Source organism: Panicum hallii, chromosome 7 (assembly GCF_002211085.1).
Source record: "Panicum hallii strain FIL2 chromosome 7, PHallii_v3.1, whole genome shotgun sequence".
Lineage (NCBI taxonomy): Eukaryota > Viridiplantae > Streptophyta > Magnoliopsida > Poales > Poaceae > Panicum > Panicum hallii.
The window spans coordinates 37,893,088-37,911,567 of record NC_038048.1 but is presented as its reverse complement, the minus strand read 5'-3'; the positions used below and the strand labels follow the sequence as shown (position 1 = coordinate 37,911,567).

Genomic DNA, 18,480 nt, shown 5'->3' with positions numbered 1-18,480 from the left:
AGCAACGAGCCAGCGACCAAGGCAGCAGGCACTCCGCTTCCTCAAGAATCGTAGAAACCAAAGCAGAGAGAGTGATGAAGAGCAGCGGCGGCATGGGCACCAGCAGCACCGTCGTCCTCGCTCTTCTCGTCGCCGCCCTCGCGGCCACCGCCGCCGCCGCCAGGCCCTCCCACGCCGACGCGATCCGTCTCCCCACCAGCCGCCGCGGCGCCGGGGCCGGCGGGCTGCCGTGGGAGTGCTGCGACTTCGTCGTGCGGGACCCGGACTTCCGGCCGCCGCGGTGGCAGTGCAACGACGTGTCGGCCGAGTGCCCCGCCGCCTGCCGCCGGTGCGAGGAGGCGCCGGGCGGCGGCGGCTACGTCTGCCGCGACTGGGTCGTCAGCCTGCTCGAGCCGCCCGTGTGCACGCCCCGGCCGTGGGACTGCTGCGACGCCGCCGTCTGCACCAGGGCGTACGTCCCGTACTGCCGCTGCGCCGACAAGGTGGAGGCGTGCCCGAGCAACTGCAGCGAGTGCGAGCTGGTGGAGGCGGACCCGCCCCGGTACCGCTGCCTCGACCAGTTCCACGGATACCCTGGCCCCAAGTGCACGCCGTGGATGGGCAACTAGCCCAGCACATCACGATCAGCTAGTAAGCTGCTGCGTATACGTACGTCCCCAAATACTAAATCCATAAATAAAATTAACTAGCGTACGAGCTAATAACTGATTGTTCATTCCGGCATGGACGATTAGTTACCCTATAGCTCGCTAGCTGCTGCGTGCTACCGTATTTCGTGCCACTAAATAACTGACGAAGCTATTGTTATGTTGCTACGCTGCATCGTTGTTGATCAGATCGATCTTATCTTTGTTTTGGTGTTCAGGATCGACTGATCGAGTGCTACGTTGCTTTGTTGTCAAGAATCAATGAATAAGATCGATACATATTATTCGGGATTGAGCCATGGTGCGGTACCCGTCCCTACCTTTTTTAATAAATGATGTTTAGGATAAGCTAATTAGTTTAAAAATGAACTGATTAGTTAGTCCTAAAAGTCATTTAAATTATCTAAGGATGGATGGGGTGCTACTTTATTTTGTTGTTCTACATATATGCTTCAATTCTGAAAATACCAAGAACAAAAGTTCAGCAATAAGTAGCCAAGGACGGTTGCATATCTGGCATTGCGGTGCCTCACGTGTAGATGTATCAGGTCACTATTCCTCCCATTTTGGATTTCTGTAAGGACAAAGAGCGCACTGTCATAAATTTGAAGGAGTCAGCCTCACCATCTATTTGGGATTTTGGACCGCCTGATCGACAGTTACATTCAAATTATCAAAAGGGAAGTATGCCAATATTTGACAGAGAAACGGGAATGCTTCTGCTCAACTCAGATGTCCGAGTGGATCAAAATAATCGACGCGTTGCCTACGCTCGAACCCTGCTCCATGTTGAAGATAATTGACTGTTTCACGGAACGCCGCCGGGACCCCGCATGGCGGTGGCTCCTGATGATGAAGTGATGGACCGTCTCTTAGAAACACGGTCGGACCGAACTTGACCATGGTCTATCGATCTCCGGGCCAAGGCGTTCGTTTCTAGTGCTAAAAAACTACCCGCTCATATTTATATAATTTTGAGTTAGGAATAATAAAGAGCCGAGTTGGATTACGAAGGGTTATTGGGCCATAATACATCACCACTCCTTTGCAAGTGATCTGATGTGCGGTGGGAGTTCCACAAAACAGTATATCAATGTTGGATATGTTTTTCATATAAAAAAATGTTGGATATCCTTTTTCACGGCGTACTAACCTTGCGTCCATGCCCCTGCTGCTAACATGTGGGCCCGAAGCACCGCACATGTGACACCGTATTGTGGGCCGTGAACGATGTGGGCTGTCTGCTTGAGCACTTTAGTGTGCGTTTGGTTCGGCTGTGAGCTGTGAAAAAGCTGCTGTGGAAAAGCTGCTGTGAAAAAGCTGAACGCCGTTTGGTTCAATCTGCTCTGAAACTGTGAATTGCTGTAAAATGTCCGTAATGCCCCTGAGATCCTGATATGCTGTATATATGTAAAATGAGCGTAATGATGTAAACTTTGCATTGGCGACATATTTTTCACGAAATTATATTACATATATAAATAAGTGCATTGTTAATTTCAAAAGAGTTGTGAGCTACATAGCAATCTCATATTCCCCTTGCATTTTCTATCGAAGCAGCTATCCTATCACGAATTGTGTTCATAGTAAGTTCATTCTCTCCCTCTATTTCACGACCATCATCTTGAGTTTGTTCCTCAACATTTGATGCTCGTGGCATATACTCCTCATCTGCGTCACACCTCTCAAACTCCTTATCACGCAACTGACTATCACGAATGAAATTGTGTAGCGCAAAACATACTATAATGATCTCTTTCTGCCGGTCAGCTGAGAAACTCGGCATAGCTTTCAATATGCGCCATTTTTGCTTGAGAACTCCAAATGCTCACTCAATGACATTGCGGAGAGAGTAGTGCAAAAAGTTGAATAACTCATGCTTTCCTTGCGGTGGACATCCACGACGATGACGAAATTCTGGTATATGGTACGTAGTCCCCTTAAAAGGTGCAAGGTATCCGGTTCGATTTGGATAACCAGAGTCAACAAGATAGTATTTATCTGAAAATAAAAAATAAGTTAGCATTGTACAAAATGATGATGAAAGTGTATAAGGGACAATTTACCTTTAGGAGGTACAGAAAATGAAGGAAAGTTTGCCAATGCATGGTTAAGGATCCGTGTATCATGGGCGGAACCCGCCCATCCAGCAACCACAAATGTGAACCTCATATCAAACTCGCATATGGCAAGTACATTTTGTGATGTATATCCATGACGACAAGTGTAGTTAATTACCTCATCAACAGGAACAATAACCGGAATATGTGATCCATCTATTGCACCAATAGCACCCTTGAAATGAGGCTAGAAACGAGGTTCTTTTAACTTCTCATGATCATTGCTAAATGTTGGATCCTTCGGTGCGATGTTGTGTTTTGCTAGTTTAAGTAAACACTTCAATACCTCTTTAAATTTCATATGAACTGTCCATGTTGACCGGACAAAACGGTTTTCAGCTTGGGAAAATGACTGAGGCCCTCCAACAATCCATAAGAACATTGCTAATGATTCCATTGATGTAACATTTCTAGAGGATTTCAAACTATATGAAGACACCAATAAATCATGAAGAGCCATGAAAACCTCTGTACTCATCCGAAACATCTTGTAAAAGTATCTTGGACGCTTGAAGCACTTCATGACCCAATCATAACCAGATTCCGAATCTTCCTTTGCTCTATATTCAGCTTTATTAGCATACCGATCATTGTAAAGATCAGCCAGATTTCCAAGAATCGCAGCATGTTGAGATAACTCATTTAGTGAAAGAAGAGACTGCTGCCCTTTTCTAGCCAGCTCTTCCATATTCGCATCCATCTACATAAAGAAAGTAAATTGTTCAAAAAATGCAAGAAAAAATTATTAAACATACACGGGAAAAAATAGTTCCACCATACACTACAAATCTGGTTCCAACATACATAACAGAACTGGTTCGAAGTTAAAAAACAACACTGGTTCCAACATACAAGACAATTGTTCGAACATACGAGAACGTAAGCAAATAAAAGGTTCAAACACAAGAGAAATTGATCTATGTGCCCTTCTTTAACTCGTGCTCCCTCTCAATCAAATCAAGCCTTCCTTCGTTTGTTTCAAGCGCACCAAAAAACTCTCTAAACTCAGGCTTCATGAGGCATAAGTGAACAGTGTGCATCAAAGCAGTTTTTTCCTGAATCCCACAATCCTTCACCATTCTCATGCATTCTGCAATAGTTGGAACATGGCTGGATTGCGGAGGAGCCGATGATGCTTCAAGACTTGAGCCAATTTTATCAGCTGCACTTTCAATCCTCATGCATGTGTTCTTGTACATCCGGAAAAATGGACTCTTCTCCTCCTTCTCTTCAATCTGACTAGACAATTGTTTGCGCTTCTTTCCTACTGGTTTTGGTTTCTCAATGGGAGTAATCTCCACTGGTTCCTCATCACTCGAGTCACTTGAAGGAATATCTCCCGGACATGATGCGGAAGCACCGGTGACATGCACCTTCTCAAACAGCAGATGTAAATCATCAAGGTACTTCGGCCCCCTCTTTCGAAACTTGACATGGACACACTTGATACCTCTCTCTGAGTTGTTGCATCGCTGCAAAATAAATTTAGCAAGGTTAGAAACGACATATAACAAAGGCAAATAGAATTCCATTCAAAAAACATAACGTAACTCACCGCAAGATGTTCATCCCACCACGTGCTAGAGCACTCAACAGTTTGATTCGCGTCATCCCAGATTCGCGTCATCCCATCCAAGCCCAGTGGCAGCATTTTTCAGTTCCATGAACACGGTGTAATCTTTTTTCATGTTGTCCAATTTGTTCTTCAATTGTGACCTCACTAGTTTCAACCCGGCTCTTGCAAGAAGTTTATCCTCAAGGTTCTTCCAACCAGTTCTAGTGAAACAACCATTTGGTCTATTCCCAAGAGTAAGCTCCTCCTTGCAGATATCAATGAAGTGCTTCAAAGTGGCATTATCCCACACCGCCTTTTCACCCATCACCAATGTGAGGATCGAAATCAACTATTTTTTCATTCACAAGCAATCGATGTATTAATCCAAATGTATTTAAAAAGCAATGAATTATCACCCAAAAAAGGAAGCAAAACCAGAAACGGATATGCATACAAATTCATCGTTTCCCTTGAGATCAAATTCAGCATATAGTAAACAGAAAGCAATGAATTGTTACTGCTACATGTCTATTGCACAGCTCATCGGACCTAATGTAACTCTCCAAACGATCTATCAGTACCTACTTTATTTGCTATAAGAAGCTCTTATGACTAATCCACTGGGAGGGGATATCTGACTGTTGCTACTTTTCAAATGCTAATAAAGAATGGTCGTGGTATCATGGATGTGCTAGCAGAGATGCTGAATGCTTTAGACCCAGGAAACAGAGAGGTACCAGAGTACCCTAAGCATGCCTGCTTTTTTAATTGATGCTTGCCCCACTGAAGCACAGAGTTTATAGGTAATGTGCTAGGGCTGGTACTGAAGCATATAAAATAATTGTAGCATGCCTATCTTAATGTTGAGCGCTCTTGTACTTTAGCTAATCACTTTTACCATATAGATTGTACTAATCAGACGTAGGAATATTTTCTTTTTACTTATAACACCACCCTGTCTCAGTTAACTTGTTGGACCTGACTCCACATGGCATTGACTAGCCATATCGTATAGATGAAAAGTGTCCCTCAACTGTGGCAAGTTCAAACTAGTGTTGGCTCATTTTTTGATTCAATAACCTTCATAGCTAGGCATTCTATGTTCTGAACTAATCATGCTAGTATTGGCAAATTCCACAGTTTTGTTTTGTTGCTATTTTATTAGTTTTTCCATATGACTGCTCTAATTACTACCCTCTCTTTGCGTTATCTTGTAACAGTATAAGTGACCAAATGAAAGACAGTATAGAAAACATGGGCATACAAGTAATCTTTGATCTGTTTGGGCATACCATTTCTCATATTGGCTCCTGCAATTAGAGATTCCATCGGGTCAGCCAAGGTGTAGTTGGGTTAACCATTCTAGTTCATTTGGTCTCTAAATCCAAGGAAAAGTATTGACCTAGCAATTAGGCGAAATAGGCCATAAACTGAACAACTAGGTATGGCTCCTGCATGTGGAAGTATTAATGATTTGATGCAATTTCAGAGAGTCATCAACCTGAATGTCAGAAGACGAAAATGTAAAAGAGAATTGACACAATTCTTTGACTTGAGACTTTCACAGGATAAAGATATGCTACATTACTGTTCATTTCCTCATCAACTAATAAGGGACTGTTCTGCTCATTATTGAAACACAAGTACATGCTGCTACTACTGAGCTTCTCTTTAGTTCATCATAAAGACAATGTTAACTTTAGCGCTGTTATTTGCACTCCTGTTCTGGGAACGCTACTGCACGAAGAAATAGATCAAGCAAGCAGCTAGAAATATCAGGTAGTAAACCAATCCCAATTTCGCCATTGACAGAGAAACCATGGGGGCAGGCAGTTAAGGTCAGCTGAGCAAAAGCCTGTCAGTAGCGTAAAACAACTAATAAATAGATCCTTCAAGCCTTGCAGAACCTTAGCGTCACAAGGAACAAGAAGGCAAAAACAAGTTCAAAACAAATGGTAAGGAAAAGAAACCAAAATGGTGCACAGGGGGGAATGGAGAGAGAGCAAGCGGATCTTACGTTTGCGGATGCGGGCGCCGGGGGGCGGGGGCGCGGGCGGTCGGGGGCGCGGCCGGTCGGGTGTCGGGGGCGCGGCCGGTCGGCGGTCGGGGCCGCGGGCGCCGGGGTGCGGGGGCGCGGCCGCTCGGGGTCGGGCGCCGGGGGCGCGGGCGGTGCGGGCGTCGGGGGGCGCGGGCGGCGGGGGGCCGGGGGCGCGGGAGCCGGCCGGGGGCGCGGGGGCGCGGCCGCCGGGGGCGTGGGCGCCGGCGCCTGGGGGTCGGGGGCGCGGCCGCCGGGGGAGCAGGGGCGCGGCCGCCGTGGAGAACCCTAGCGCGATGGTGCGGGATGGGGAGAAGCGAGAGGAGAACGAAGGAAAAGAATGAACCGGTACCTGTGTAAACGATGGCAGGCGGGTAATTTCTTCAATCTTGCCGCTGCCAACGCCGCGAACGTGCCCCCGACCGGCTGTGGCTAGACACGTTATCGGAAGCTGCTGCGTTTGGAAACGCAGCGGTGCGTTTGCACCCGTTTGGTTCGGATTGTGCGTTGAAAACGCAAACGCAGGCCCCAAACGCCCAACCAAACGCTGCCTTAGATGTACTAGAGAGAGAGAGAGATGTGTGTTGGGCTGCAACGATTTTCTCAGCCTTCTTAGTTCTTGCACGTGTTTTTGCTCCCCCTTCTCGGTGGAGTTAAGGCAACATTTCAATTCGGAAAAAGTCCCTCCAAATCCCTTAACAATCAACGCAGTCTGATTTACCCTTCAATCGAAAAAACGGATCCCTCAACGGTTTAGAAAGACGGTTTTGCCAACGTAACACCATATCAGCAATTCTACCTAGCACCGCATCGACCACAAGAACCATTTTTTTATAATTTTTAGCTAAAAAAATTTTATATGATTTTTCCTATGATGAAACTAGATTTAGGATTTTTAATTACATATATTTTCTAAAAAAAGTATTTTATAATATTTTTTGATAAAGTTTAGTTGACCCTTTGAATTATCAATATAGTCTAATTTACCCTCTCGTGGCTAACATGCTCTCTACGTAGAACTGCTGACATGGCGCCACATTGGCAAAATCGTCTTTCAAAACCATCGAGGAGAGCGGACGGAAAGTAAATCGGACGATTTTAATAGTTAGAATGTTGAATATTTGATTTTTAGTTGAGGGGAGGTAATCAGATTACGTTGATAGTTGAGGAGGTTGAGAGGACTTTCTTTCGATTCCCAAGCACACCGCACACACCGTGAGCCACAATGTAATCACAGATCCGACCACCGATCTTGTCCGCGAGCAAGCCGCCAAACGTCACCCCTGAGGCCCTGACACCCGACGAGGGGCCCGCAGAAAATGAAAAGGAAAGAACCAGAATTTGGGAGGAAAAAACCCCAGCTGCAGATCCGGGCTATAAAGCCATCAGGATTAATCCCCATCACCAAGCCTTGACAAAGTCCTCTCCTCCACCGCCCCCGCCAGCACCCAGACAGATCCTGCCGACCACGGGGGCCTCCATGTCCACCGGCGGCGGCGCGGCGAGCCCGGCCCTGGCGCCGGACGCGGACGCGCCGGCCGGCGAGGGCCTGGCGCTGGCGCAGTTCGCGGCGGGGTGCTTCTGGAGCGTGGAGCTGGTGTACCAGCGGCTCCCCGGCGTGGCGCGCACGGAGGTGGGCTACTCGCAGGGCCACCGCCACGCGCCCACCTACCGCGACGTCTGCGGCGGCGGCACGGGGCACGCCGAGGTGGTGCGCGTGCACTACGACCCCGAGGCATGCCCCTACGCCGCCCTCCTCGACGTCTTCTGGGCCAAGCACAACCCCACCACGCTCAACAGGCAGGTGCGCGCGCGTTTTCTTGATCTCCGGCGCCGCCGCCGCCGGCCGAGCCGATCTCCGGCGCCGGCGTTGCGGGGCTGAATGTGGGCCCCGCTGCAACTCGTTGCGAGGTTCAATGAACCTGGAACGGGGTTATGACCTCTTCAATTTCTGCCGCGTACAATGCGCCAAGTTGCGCCTTCCGGCACCGCTAAGCATTTTAGGAATCTCTGCTCTAAAATATCAATCCTGTAGGAAGTCAACATCTGTCATTCTCATGTAGACAGATCATCATAAAACGTCAATAACAAAAGACATCCAGCAGATGCCATGAAATCTGTCCATTTTTTGCGTTCATAAGCAAAACCAACTGCCCACCCACATTTGTTGACGAGGAGATTGCTGGCACACATTAGATTGTTGGCACATCTCAGTAGGACGATGGCGACATCTATCTCCTCTGCTGACTGTATTTTCACAGCTGTGTACTGATTGGTTTTGGCCCGTGCGGCGGCGTTCATCTCTGGCAGGGCAACGACGTGGGGACGCAGTACAGGTCGGGGATCTACTACTACACGGCGGAGCAGGAGAAGCTGGCGCGGGAGTCGCTGGCGGAGAAGCAGCAGGAGTGGAAGGGCGCCATCGTCACGGAGATCCTGCCGGCGCGGCGGTTCTACCCCGCCGAGGACTACCACCAGCAGTACCTGGAGAAGGGCGGCCAGTCCGCCAGGAAGGGGTGCAGCGACCCCATCCGCTGCTACGGGTGAGAGGTCACGTGACGGCCGTGCTCTGCACTGTGTCGCCAGGGACCATGGTCGACTGAAAACTCTGTGCTGTGATTTGTGTTTGTACCGGTACGTGTCACGATGGATGTCTGTGTTGGAAAACTTGGAATAACGAAGTGGATTGCAAAGGTGTCTTGGAAAACATGTTCGGCGTTGCCAGCGGTCCGGACGTCCGCTCTCTTGCAACATCAAGAATATACGCTTACAATGTAAAAAACCAATATTTACAGTATAAAAAATATGTACTAAAACGTAACAAAATATCTGGAAGCATCAAGAATACACGCTTACAACATAAAAACTTAATATTCGCAATATAAAAAAATATGTACTGAAACGCATAAAAATATCTGGATGCAGAGAGTAAATTCTCACCGCAACATCATAGCTCTATTTCATGCTACATCTATTCAAATTCGTGCAACATAAATTCATGCAAGTGCAACATGAAAAAGAAGCTGCCTCCGCGAAATTAACCTGCAAGAAGAACACCCCCATGACAACATGAATCGCAGTCTCAACATCTCAAATCAACCATTGCAACTTTCAAAAAATTCTACTACAACACCATGGGGACTCGTCACCCCCGGATCTTCCGCCACCAGCCCGAAGCTCACCGCCGCCCGCGCGGGGCTTGTTGCCGGCCTCGTGCGCCACCGGCCCGGAGCTCCCGCGGCCGCCCTCACACTGCAACACCACGGGGGCCTCGCCGCCCCTGGATCTCCCGCCGCTGGCCTCATGCACCGTCGGCCCCGAGCTCCTGTGGCCGCCCTCGCGCGGCTCGCCGCCAGCTCGTGCGCTGCCTACGACGCTCGTCACATCACGAGGCGGCACAGGGAGGAGGAGGATGAGCCGCACGGGGACGCCTGTGGAGGCTTGGGGGAGGTTGCAATCGGCCGCGTCGGAGAAGAATGGGAGGGGAATGGAATGGGGGAGGCGCCTTCTCCGCGTCCTCGCTCGGTATTTTTTCATTATACATAAAGCAATTTATGTATTTTTGAAAAATATTGTCGAAACATATATAAGTGGGATCTTGTTTTGAATGTCTCTTCGAAAGATGTGCAATGAGAATTTGAATTTGATGGATGGTTTAAAAACTATAACTTTTTTTTAAGTTTTGAAAACGTCTGCATGTGGCACTCCACGTGGGGATGGATGGTAAATTTAGGCTGCGGTGTAATAGCGTAAACGCACGGCCGGCCGTAATAAAGTCATTACCAAATTAAATATGTTTGACTCAGAACAAAACTTTAATAGACCTATATCTATGATAGGATAAAGTAATTTTGAATCACAGACTATGAACCATTTTGCGTATTCAGAATGAAAAGGCATAGCTGGTGGCGCAAAGTCAGCCATGATGGATTCTAAGGGTATGATTGGTTTGTGCTCAAAATCTGTCCTACCAAAATATGGACTTGGTTGAATGCTAAAATATGGGCAAAAATTTTTGGATAACACTTGCTTGCACGAGCGCCAATTTTTAGGTCCGTCCTAACTTTGGCAGGTCAGGTTTTGGCTGTAAACCAGCCAGGCCCTAAAATTGGCACCAAGGTGATGTTGGAAATCGGACTTTGAGATGTTGAAATGAGCCCTCTCCCTCTCACCGCTCCACCGTTGGCTAAACTTTCATTACCAGGACACCGTAATGCTTTTATTGGCTACCGTACATCGACAATTTTGATTGGCGCCTCCACGCGGGGTACCACAAACCAGATCTCATAGTCACAGAATACATCACATTAACTGATCTGACATTGACAATTGGGGTAGGTTCCAGGAGGCGCCAATACAGATTCCCCATCAGATTCAGATTTCGAGCGCGCGCTCCTGCTCCCGGATCGACCCGCGACCCGCGGCGCCTACACGGCAGCCCACCAGCCGCCGCACCGCACTTGCTCGTAGTCGCTCGTGGTCGACCTTGACCCCGTCGAGGATGGTGCCCGGCGGCGACCTGGGCAGCCTCGCCGCCGTCGTGGCCGCGGTGACCGCGTGCATGGCCTACGCCCGCTTCGCCGCGCGCCGGCTCCGCCCGGGCCTGCCACGCCTCGCCGCGCTCCTCCCGGTGCTCGCCGTCCTCCCCCTGCCCCCGCTCGCGTTCCGCGCGCTCCACCCGCGCGCCATCTCCGCCTTCTTCCTCGCCTGGGTCGCCGAGTTCAGGCTCCTGCTCCTCGCCTCCGGGCAGGGCCCGCTCCACCCGTCCCTCCCGCTGCCGGCCTTCGCCGCCGTCGCCACGCTCCCCGTCACGCTGCGGGACCCCAGGGCCGCGAGGCGCCCGGGCCTCGGGCTCGCCGAGTCAGCCGCCATGGCCGCGCTGCTCGCGGCGGTCGTGTCGCTGTACCGGCACCAGGAGCGGATGCACCGGTACGCCCTCCTCGCGCTCTACTCCGTGCACGTGTACCTCGCGCTGGAGCTCGTCCTGGCGGCGGCCGCGGCGGCGGCGCGCGCGACGCTGGGCCTGGACCTGGAGCCGCAGTTCGACCGGCCCTACCTGTCGGCGTCGCTGCGGGACTTCTGGGGCCGGCGGTGGAACCTCTCCGTATCGGCGCTGCTCCGGCAGTGCGTGTTCCGCCCCGTGCGCGCGCGCCTCGGCGCCCCCGCGGGGGTGCTGGCGGCGTTCGCCGTGTCCGGCCTGATGCACGAGGCCATGTTCTCGTACATCACGCTGCGCCCGCCCACGGGGGAGGCGGCCGCCTTCTTCGCGCTGCACGGGGCGTGCGCGGTGGCGGAGGAGTGGTGGGCCGCGCGCGGGCGGTGGCCGCGCCCGCCGCGCGCGCTGGCCACGCCGCTCACGCTGGCGTTCGTGGGCGTGACGGGATTCTGGCTCTTCTTCCCGCCCATCACGCGCCCCGGCGCCGACAAGCAGGCGATCGCCGAGAGCGAGGCGATGGTCGCGTTCCTGCGGGACGCCGCGGGACGGGCGGCCGCCTCCGCCCGGTCAGTCTTGTTCGGCCGCTCGTAGGTCGGTGGCTGGCCGTGTGCATTTGGATCAACAAGACACCATGCTGGTGCTACTGTTATCTATGAGAGAAAACTGAAACCGAATCGGCCAAAATCTCCTGGTTGCCGATTCGGATCAGGGGCTGTTCTAGTTTTGGCAATATAAATCTTTCGTGCTGTGCATTTCCCGGCCAATCACGAGCACCACTTCATACGCAATCCTCCTTGCTCCGATAGATTTGTGCTCGAAAGAGAGAGGCGGCCGGGCCAATCACGACCAGAGATTTGTGCTCCGATAGATTTGCTCCGATAGATTTGTGCTCGAAAAAGAGAGCACCACTTTATAATTATTTAAGAAGTACGCCGCTTAAAGATAATTAATCTATCTAGAACTCTAAGCAAGAATATACATCTCTGGTCAAAAGTTAAAAAAAATTTATATGCATGTCAAAAATGAAAATTTTTATATTACTTTTGAAAATTCTATATAAGCATTCCCTTTTCTCATTAATTTATGTTGAACAATACTCCATAGAAAAACATTCACAATAATATCATTAGGATAAACTATTAGTATTTATATTTGAAGTAAAGAAATACAATAATAGATGAAAAAACTAGCTACCCGTACTTCTTAACCGCGGATCACCTTTCTAGTGACTTTGCCGCTCGACATAGGGTGTGTTCATTTCATAGGGTCTAAATTTTAGAGGGGCCATATCAAAGAGAATCTTGTCATTTAGAAGTATTAAATAAAGTATAATTACAAAACTAATTGCAGAACCCCAGGTCTAATTCGCGAGACGAATCTAATGAGGTATATTAGACCATGATTAGCGGATGATTACTGTAGCATCACTGTGGCAAATTATGGATTAATTAGGCTCATTAAATTTGTCTCGCGAATTAGCACCCATCTGTGTAAAAAGTTTTATAAACAGATTTTATTTAATATTTCTAAATGACAAGATTCTTTTTGATGTGACGGGATCTAAACTTTAGAGGGAGAAAACGAACACACCCATAGTATGCCGTGCGGGCTCTTGAAACTGCAGATTGCATCCTGTGTCGGCTAGGATGCTTCGGTCGGCTATGGGAGATGGACACCTCCCCGAGGACCCCGACCAGCACTTCGGCTGCTGTGCCCTCTCTGCTGCTGTTGGCCATACAAAAAAGTTACGTTACATAGGACTAAGACACGGTGACCTGCCGTGCTGCAGCTTGATGAGGTTGTAGTACATCCCTCCAGGCCCGGCGGCGATGAGCTCGCCGTGCCGCCCTCTCTCGGCCACCTTCCCGTCCTTCACCACCGCGATCACGTCCGACTTCTGCACCGTGGAGAGGCGGTGCGCCACGACCACGCACGTCCTCCCCCGCAGCATCCGCTCGACGGCGTCCTGCACCAGCCGCTCCGACACGGTGTCCAGCGCGCTCGTCGCCTCGTCCAGCAGCAGGACCCTCGCGTTCTTCAGCACCGCGCGCGCCAGCGCGATCCTCTGCCTCTGCCCGCCCGACAGCTGCACCCCTCGCTCGCCGAGACGCGCGTCATAGCCGCCCTCCATCCCGCTGTCGCACGCCGGAATCGAACAAGTTTCAGGTGAATAAACAGAGAGGCCGTGCAGGCTGCACGCCGGCGGAATCAGCTGCGGCAGTTCGTACCTGATGAACTCGTGGGCGTTGGCGAGCTTGGCGGCGCTGGTCACCTCGTCCTCGGTGGCGTGCTCCTCGCCGTACGCTATGTTGTCACGGATCGTGCCGGAGAACAGCGTCGGCTCCTGGCTGACGAGCGCGATGTGCGACCGCAGGTGCGCAAGGCTGTAGCTTCTGATGTCCCGGCCGTCGATCAGGACCGAGCCTTTCTGCGCGTCGTAGAAGCGCTCGATCAGGGCGATCACCGTGGACTTGCCGGACCCGCTCGGCCCGACGAGCGCCACCGTCTTCCCCGCGCCTATCTCGAGGGTGAACCCGTCGAGCACGGCCACCTCCGGCCGGGTCGGGTAGCTGAAGTGCACGTTCCTGAACTCGATGACGCCCTTGATCTCCTGCTGCCTCTGTTTGCTGTTCTTCTTGGACTCCTTGGCTTCGTCGCCGTCGCGGCCATCGTCCTTGATCATCGGTTCGCGGTCCAGCGTGTCGAGGACGGACCGCACGGCGTCGCCGCCCTTGGCTAGGTCGGACGTCAGGCTCCCGGCGTCGGCGATCACCCTCCCCATGGTCATGAGCATGAAGAACACCTGGAACAGGTGCGTGGGCGTGATGAGCCCCCTGGCCATAAGCCTGCCTCCGTACCACAGCGCGAGCGCCATGCTGGCCGTGTTGCTGAACTGGCACAGGGAGAGGCAGGAGCCGGAGATCCACGACTGCACCCTGCTGTCCTTCCTGGGCCCCTCCTGCGCGGCCTCGTACAGGCGGAGCATCCGCCGCTGCGACGAGAAGGCGGTGATCGTCCGGTGGTTCACCACGGCCTCGCCCGCGAGCTGGCTCCCCTGCACCTGCGCCTTCTTGGCCTTCCTGGACATGGCCGTCATGAGCACCTTCTTGAAGTAGAAGCTCGCGATGATCAGGGGCTGCATGGCCATCATGACGACGGCGAGCCGCCACGACACGGCGAGCGCCAGGGAGAAGCCCAGCGCCGCGTTGGCGGCCGCCTGCACCAGGAGGCACATGCGGTCGCCGACGAGGGAGCGGACCTTGGTCGCCTGCGTCGCCAGACGTGCGCTGACCGCCGCGCTCGAGTTCTCCTTCTCGTCGAACCACCCGACCTCGAAGGACAGGATCTTGGCGAGCATCTGCGCCCGGACGCGCTCTGTCAGGCGCTCGCCCATGACGGCGAAGTTGTAGTGCTGCACAATGTTCGCCGTGATGCAGACGATGGCAATGCCGAAGAAGACGAGGGAGTACAGCCTGTTCAGAGTTCATACAATCGTCACTCGCTGACAAGTTCATCGCACTCTGAGATCTATATCAGCGATCGCTGAATGATGAAAAATTGTACCGTACCTGGTCTTTGAACGGATGAGGTCATTGTCGCCGAGGAAATACACCTCCGGCAACGAGCCGAGGCTGTACGAGTACAGCGGCAGCACGGCACCGAATACGACTGCCCCGGCGCACCCGAGAAGAGCCTGCTTCCACTCCGGTCGATTCATCTTGAGCAGGCGGAGCTGCGAGGGCTTGCGGCGGCGCGCCGCCGTGTCGCGGCCGGCGAGCTCGTCGTCTTCCACGTCCACGGAGCGTTCGACCGACCGGAACGACGGCGCCGGGCTTGGATGGTAGTCGCTGGGCAGCGACATGATCTCGACGCTGTGGAACGACACCATGCTGCTCTCCGATTCCACTTCCACCACGCGGTGGCGCTGCTCCTCTCTCGCCACGGGCGCCTTCTGCAGGCGCGCCATTTGGGCGTAGGCGCCGCCGTTCATGCCAGCGGCGACGAGCTCGTCGTGCGTGCCGCACTCCACCACGCGGCCCGCGTCGAGCACCGCGATCATGTCGGCCTTGCGGATCGTGGACAGGCGGTGCGCCACGACGACGGTCGTCCGGCCCACGGACGCCCGGTCCAGCGCGTCCTGCACCGCGAGCTCCGACTCGGAGTCCAGCGCGCTGGTCGCCTCGTCCAGGAGCAGGATCCTGGGGTCCCGGATGAGGGCGCGGGCGATGGCGATGCGCTGCTTCTGCCCTCCCGACAGCTGCGTCCCGAACTGCCCGACCTGTGCCGGACAAGACAAGCAATCAGAGCATGTTCAACACGCTTGCTAACTGTCCGTTCCGTGGCTGTAATTTGATCTGAAGATGCTACTTACATTTGTTTCATACCCATGGGGCAATTTGGTGATGAAGTCGTGTGCGTTGGCCATCTTCGCCGCGGCGACGACCTGCTTGAGCGACGCCGCCTCGTCGCCGAACAGTATGTTCTCCCTGATGGACGTCGCGAACAGCACGGGCTCCTGGCTCACTAGACCGATCTGGCTCCTGAGCCACTCCGCGTTGAGCGCGGCGATGTCATGGCCGTCCAGCAGTATCTCGCCGGAGTCAGGGCTGTAGAACCTCTGCAGCAAGGAGATGACGGTGGACTTGCCGGACCCGCTGCCGCCGACGAGGCCGACGGTGGCGCCCGCCGCGATGGTCAGGTTCAAGCCGTCCAGCACCAGCGTGTCCGGCCTCGACGGGTACGAGAAGTGCACGTCCCTGAACACGATCTGGCCCCTGATGCTCTCCTTGGTGGCGCCCTTCTTGCCCTCCGCCCCCAGTGGCTGGAGCTTGTCGATTATCTCGCGCATCCGCGATGCCGCCGTCGTGGCGTCGACGAAGTAGCGCAGGTTCGGCAGCGCCATCATGATGGACCTGAAGGTTCAAACCAATGCCATTAGCCGCAGACAAACGGTCGGGGACAAATGAGCTGGCATGCTTACATTCCGGCCAGGACGATGCAGATGGAGGCGACGAAGACGTGGCCGCCCTGCGCGTGGAAGCGGATGACGAGAACGCTGCCGAGCCAGGACAGGAAGGACCAGACGGCGTAGATGACCCCCATGCTCCCGATGACGGCGCCCTTGATGAGCCCCTGCTTGACGCCGAGCGCCGTGCTCCGCGCCAGCGCGCGCCCGAACCGCTCCAGCGTCCGGCGCTCCCCGCGGTACGACGCCACGGTCCGGATGGATGCCACGGCCTGCTCCGCGACGCCGCCGGCCTCCTCGTACGCCGCGCGGGCCTCCCCGGCTGCGGCGGCCAGGCGCTTGCCGAGGACCACGCTCGGGACCACGAAGAGGATCGTGAACGGGAGGCCCGCCAGCGCCAGCCGCCACGCGAAGACGAAGGCCACGGCCAGACCGCCGAAGAAGAGCGTCATGTTCGCCAGGACGTTCGGCAGCTGGAACATTGGATCGGATATGCAATTGTCAGCGCTGACGGCACGAAGATCGAGTGTGTCGCATCTCGCACGCGTGCTGAACTGCTGAATAAGGACCGTCGACGACCTTCTCGGCGAGGAAGTCCTGGATGGTGTCGGCGTCGTCGGAGATGGTGGAGATGACGCGGAACGTGGTGGCCTGCGAGGACGGCGCGGGCGCGTCGAAGAACTCCACCTGCTGGCGCAGGACGGCCTCCAGGTAGAGGCGCCGCATCCTCGACGCCTGCCGCTCGGCAGTCAGCGTCCAGCACAGCCCCTCTACGCACGCAGATCAAGCAACATTTTCACAACGTCAGAAACTTGCTCGCGCACGTGGAGACACGAAGTGATGGTCCGCCGCGTCAGAAACTGAAGGCTGGCATGCCGTTGCTGCTCACCTAGAAACGCGCAGGCGCCCACAGCAACCGCGACGTACAGCAACCGGAGCGCGAACTGCAAGCGCGCGCCGGATCATCAGGCTCTGATGACTACCATCATTGCATATAGAGCTGCCCGTGCCGGGAACGTGGCGGAGCACTCGTACCGTACGTGGCTGGGTGTATTGATTGGTTACCTTGTCGACGGCGCCGGAGCTGAACCCGCTGCCGGCGGCCCCCGCGCTGCCGTAGCTGTTGACGATGTCGCCGAGCACGAGCATGGAGAGCGGCTGCATCATGCCGTCGCCGAAGCTCCCCAGCGCGCCGAGCGCCATGAGGCACCTGTCCCGGGCGTCGGCGTAGCGCACCAGCTCCAGGAACGACGCCTTCCCCTCGCCCCCGGCGGCCGCCATCGGACCCGGGCGACGGCGTCGCGATCCCGACCAGCACAGCCCGACGGCGGCTCCTCGGTCTCAGCTGCTACCCTGTTCGAAACTGAACAAGTCAAGAAGAGCCCATCGGGGGTTAAGAGATGGAACGCGAGACAGCTAGTGATCGACTGACTGCCAGTGCCAGTGCCAGTCTGCCACTGCAGGCCGGCCGTGTGCTAGCTCCAATCGGATGGCCTGCCTGATGATCCGGGGGGAGCCTCTTGTCAGGTAGCCTCGCCTCCCGCGGAGGTTCTGAAGCCAGGAATATGCCGCCGCCGAAGGAGACGTCTGGTGATCCAGGTGGGTTCGACCGCGGCCGCTTTATTCCCGGGGCGCGGAGAGGATGGCTTCGGCGCGCGCGGGGCTTGTCCCCGGCGATACGGCCAAACCGAGCGCATGGAAGAATAGGCGAGAAAATATGCGACCGTACTCGCGACCTCGTCATAAAATTTGGTCGCGCGGATTAAACTAGCAGTAGTACCTGCCTTGCTTATCGGAATGTTCGTGCAGGCCCTCATGGAGCCGTGGTGTTCTTCTCAAGAGGAGTTCAGGTCAGGGCAGGGACAGGCAGGTCTGCACACGACCGGATGAGTACATGCGCATGCCAATCCGCTGCAGTTGGGGAGTAGTGTAATGTGCCGGCCTTGCTCATCTTTTCCTCTTCGTATGCGCGGACCGCGGCGCGTGTCCCCTTCGAATTAGGAGATCACATCACTCGCACATCATCATCATCGACGTTCCAATCATCATCGACGTGGACGCAACCGAGACGGCAGCAATCATCACCGTGTTTATCTACGAAGGAATTCTCTCCGTTCTCCCCTAATGAACTACATGCTCAGGTACGTCAAGAAAAAGAAAATCTCTCCGTTGGTTCGTTTCGATAATCCGGTCACTAGGGTCCAGAGAGCAGAGAATGCGG

The 18,480-nt window shown here is 53.9% G+C and overlaps 4 protein-coding genes across 4 annotated transcripts; 3 read left to right on the top strand and 1 right to left on the bottom strand.

Moving 5' to 3' along the window:
* Window positions 1–73: 73 nt before the first annotated feature.
* LOC112900340 (Bowman-Birk type bran trypsin inhibitor-like) lies at window positions 74–850 on the top strand. The gene has a single exon (XM_025969158.1). The coding sequence runs from the start codon at window positions 75–77 to the stop codon at window positions 606–608; it is 534 nt and encodes a 177-aa protein (XP_025824943.1). The 5' UTR covers window position 74; the 3' UTR covers window positions 609–850.
* Window positions 851–7,744: 6,894 nt separating this feature from the next.
* On the top strand, window positions 7,745–9,066 carry LOC112898748 (peptide methionine sulfoxide reductase A2-1). Its single transcript, XM_025967029.1, has 2 exons — window positions 7,745–8,161; window positions 8,668–9,066. Exons 1-2 carry the CDS (start codon window positions 7,838–7,840, stop codon window positions 8,902–8,904), a joined length of 561 nt encoding a protein of 186 aa, XP_025822814.1. The 5' UTR covers window positions 7,745–7,837; the 3' UTR covers window positions 8,905–9,066.
* A 1,653-nt stretch (window positions 9,067–10,719) lies between these two features.
* LOC112901657 (probable long-chain-alcohol O-fatty-acyltransferase 1) lies at window positions 10,720–12,081 on the top strand. The gene has a single exon (XM_025970617.1). The coding sequence runs from the start codon at window positions 10,859–10,861 to the stop codon at window positions 11,882–11,884; it is 1,026 nt and encodes a 341-aa protein (XP_025826402.1). The 5' UTR covers window positions 10,720–10,858; the 3' UTR covers window positions 11,885–12,081.
* An 809-nt stretch (window positions 12,082–12,890) lies between these two features.
* LOC112900746 (putative multidrug resistance protein) lies at window positions 12,891–17,540 on the bottom strand. The gene is made up of 8 exons (XM_025969555.1): window positions 17,325–17,540; window positions 17,149–17,203; window positions 16,839–17,029; window positions 16,275–16,732; window positions 15,666–16,206; window positions 14,863–15,572; window positions 13,522–14,766; window positions 12,891–13,428 (listed from the first exon to the last, which is right to left on the bottom strand). Exons 1-8 carry the CDS (start codon window positions 17,538–17,540, stop codon window positions 13,044–13,046), a joined length of 3,801 nt encoding a protein of 1,266 aa, XP_025825340.1. The 3' UTR covers window positions 12,891–13,043.
* Between the last annotated feature and the right edge of the window lie 940 nt (window positions 17,541–18,480).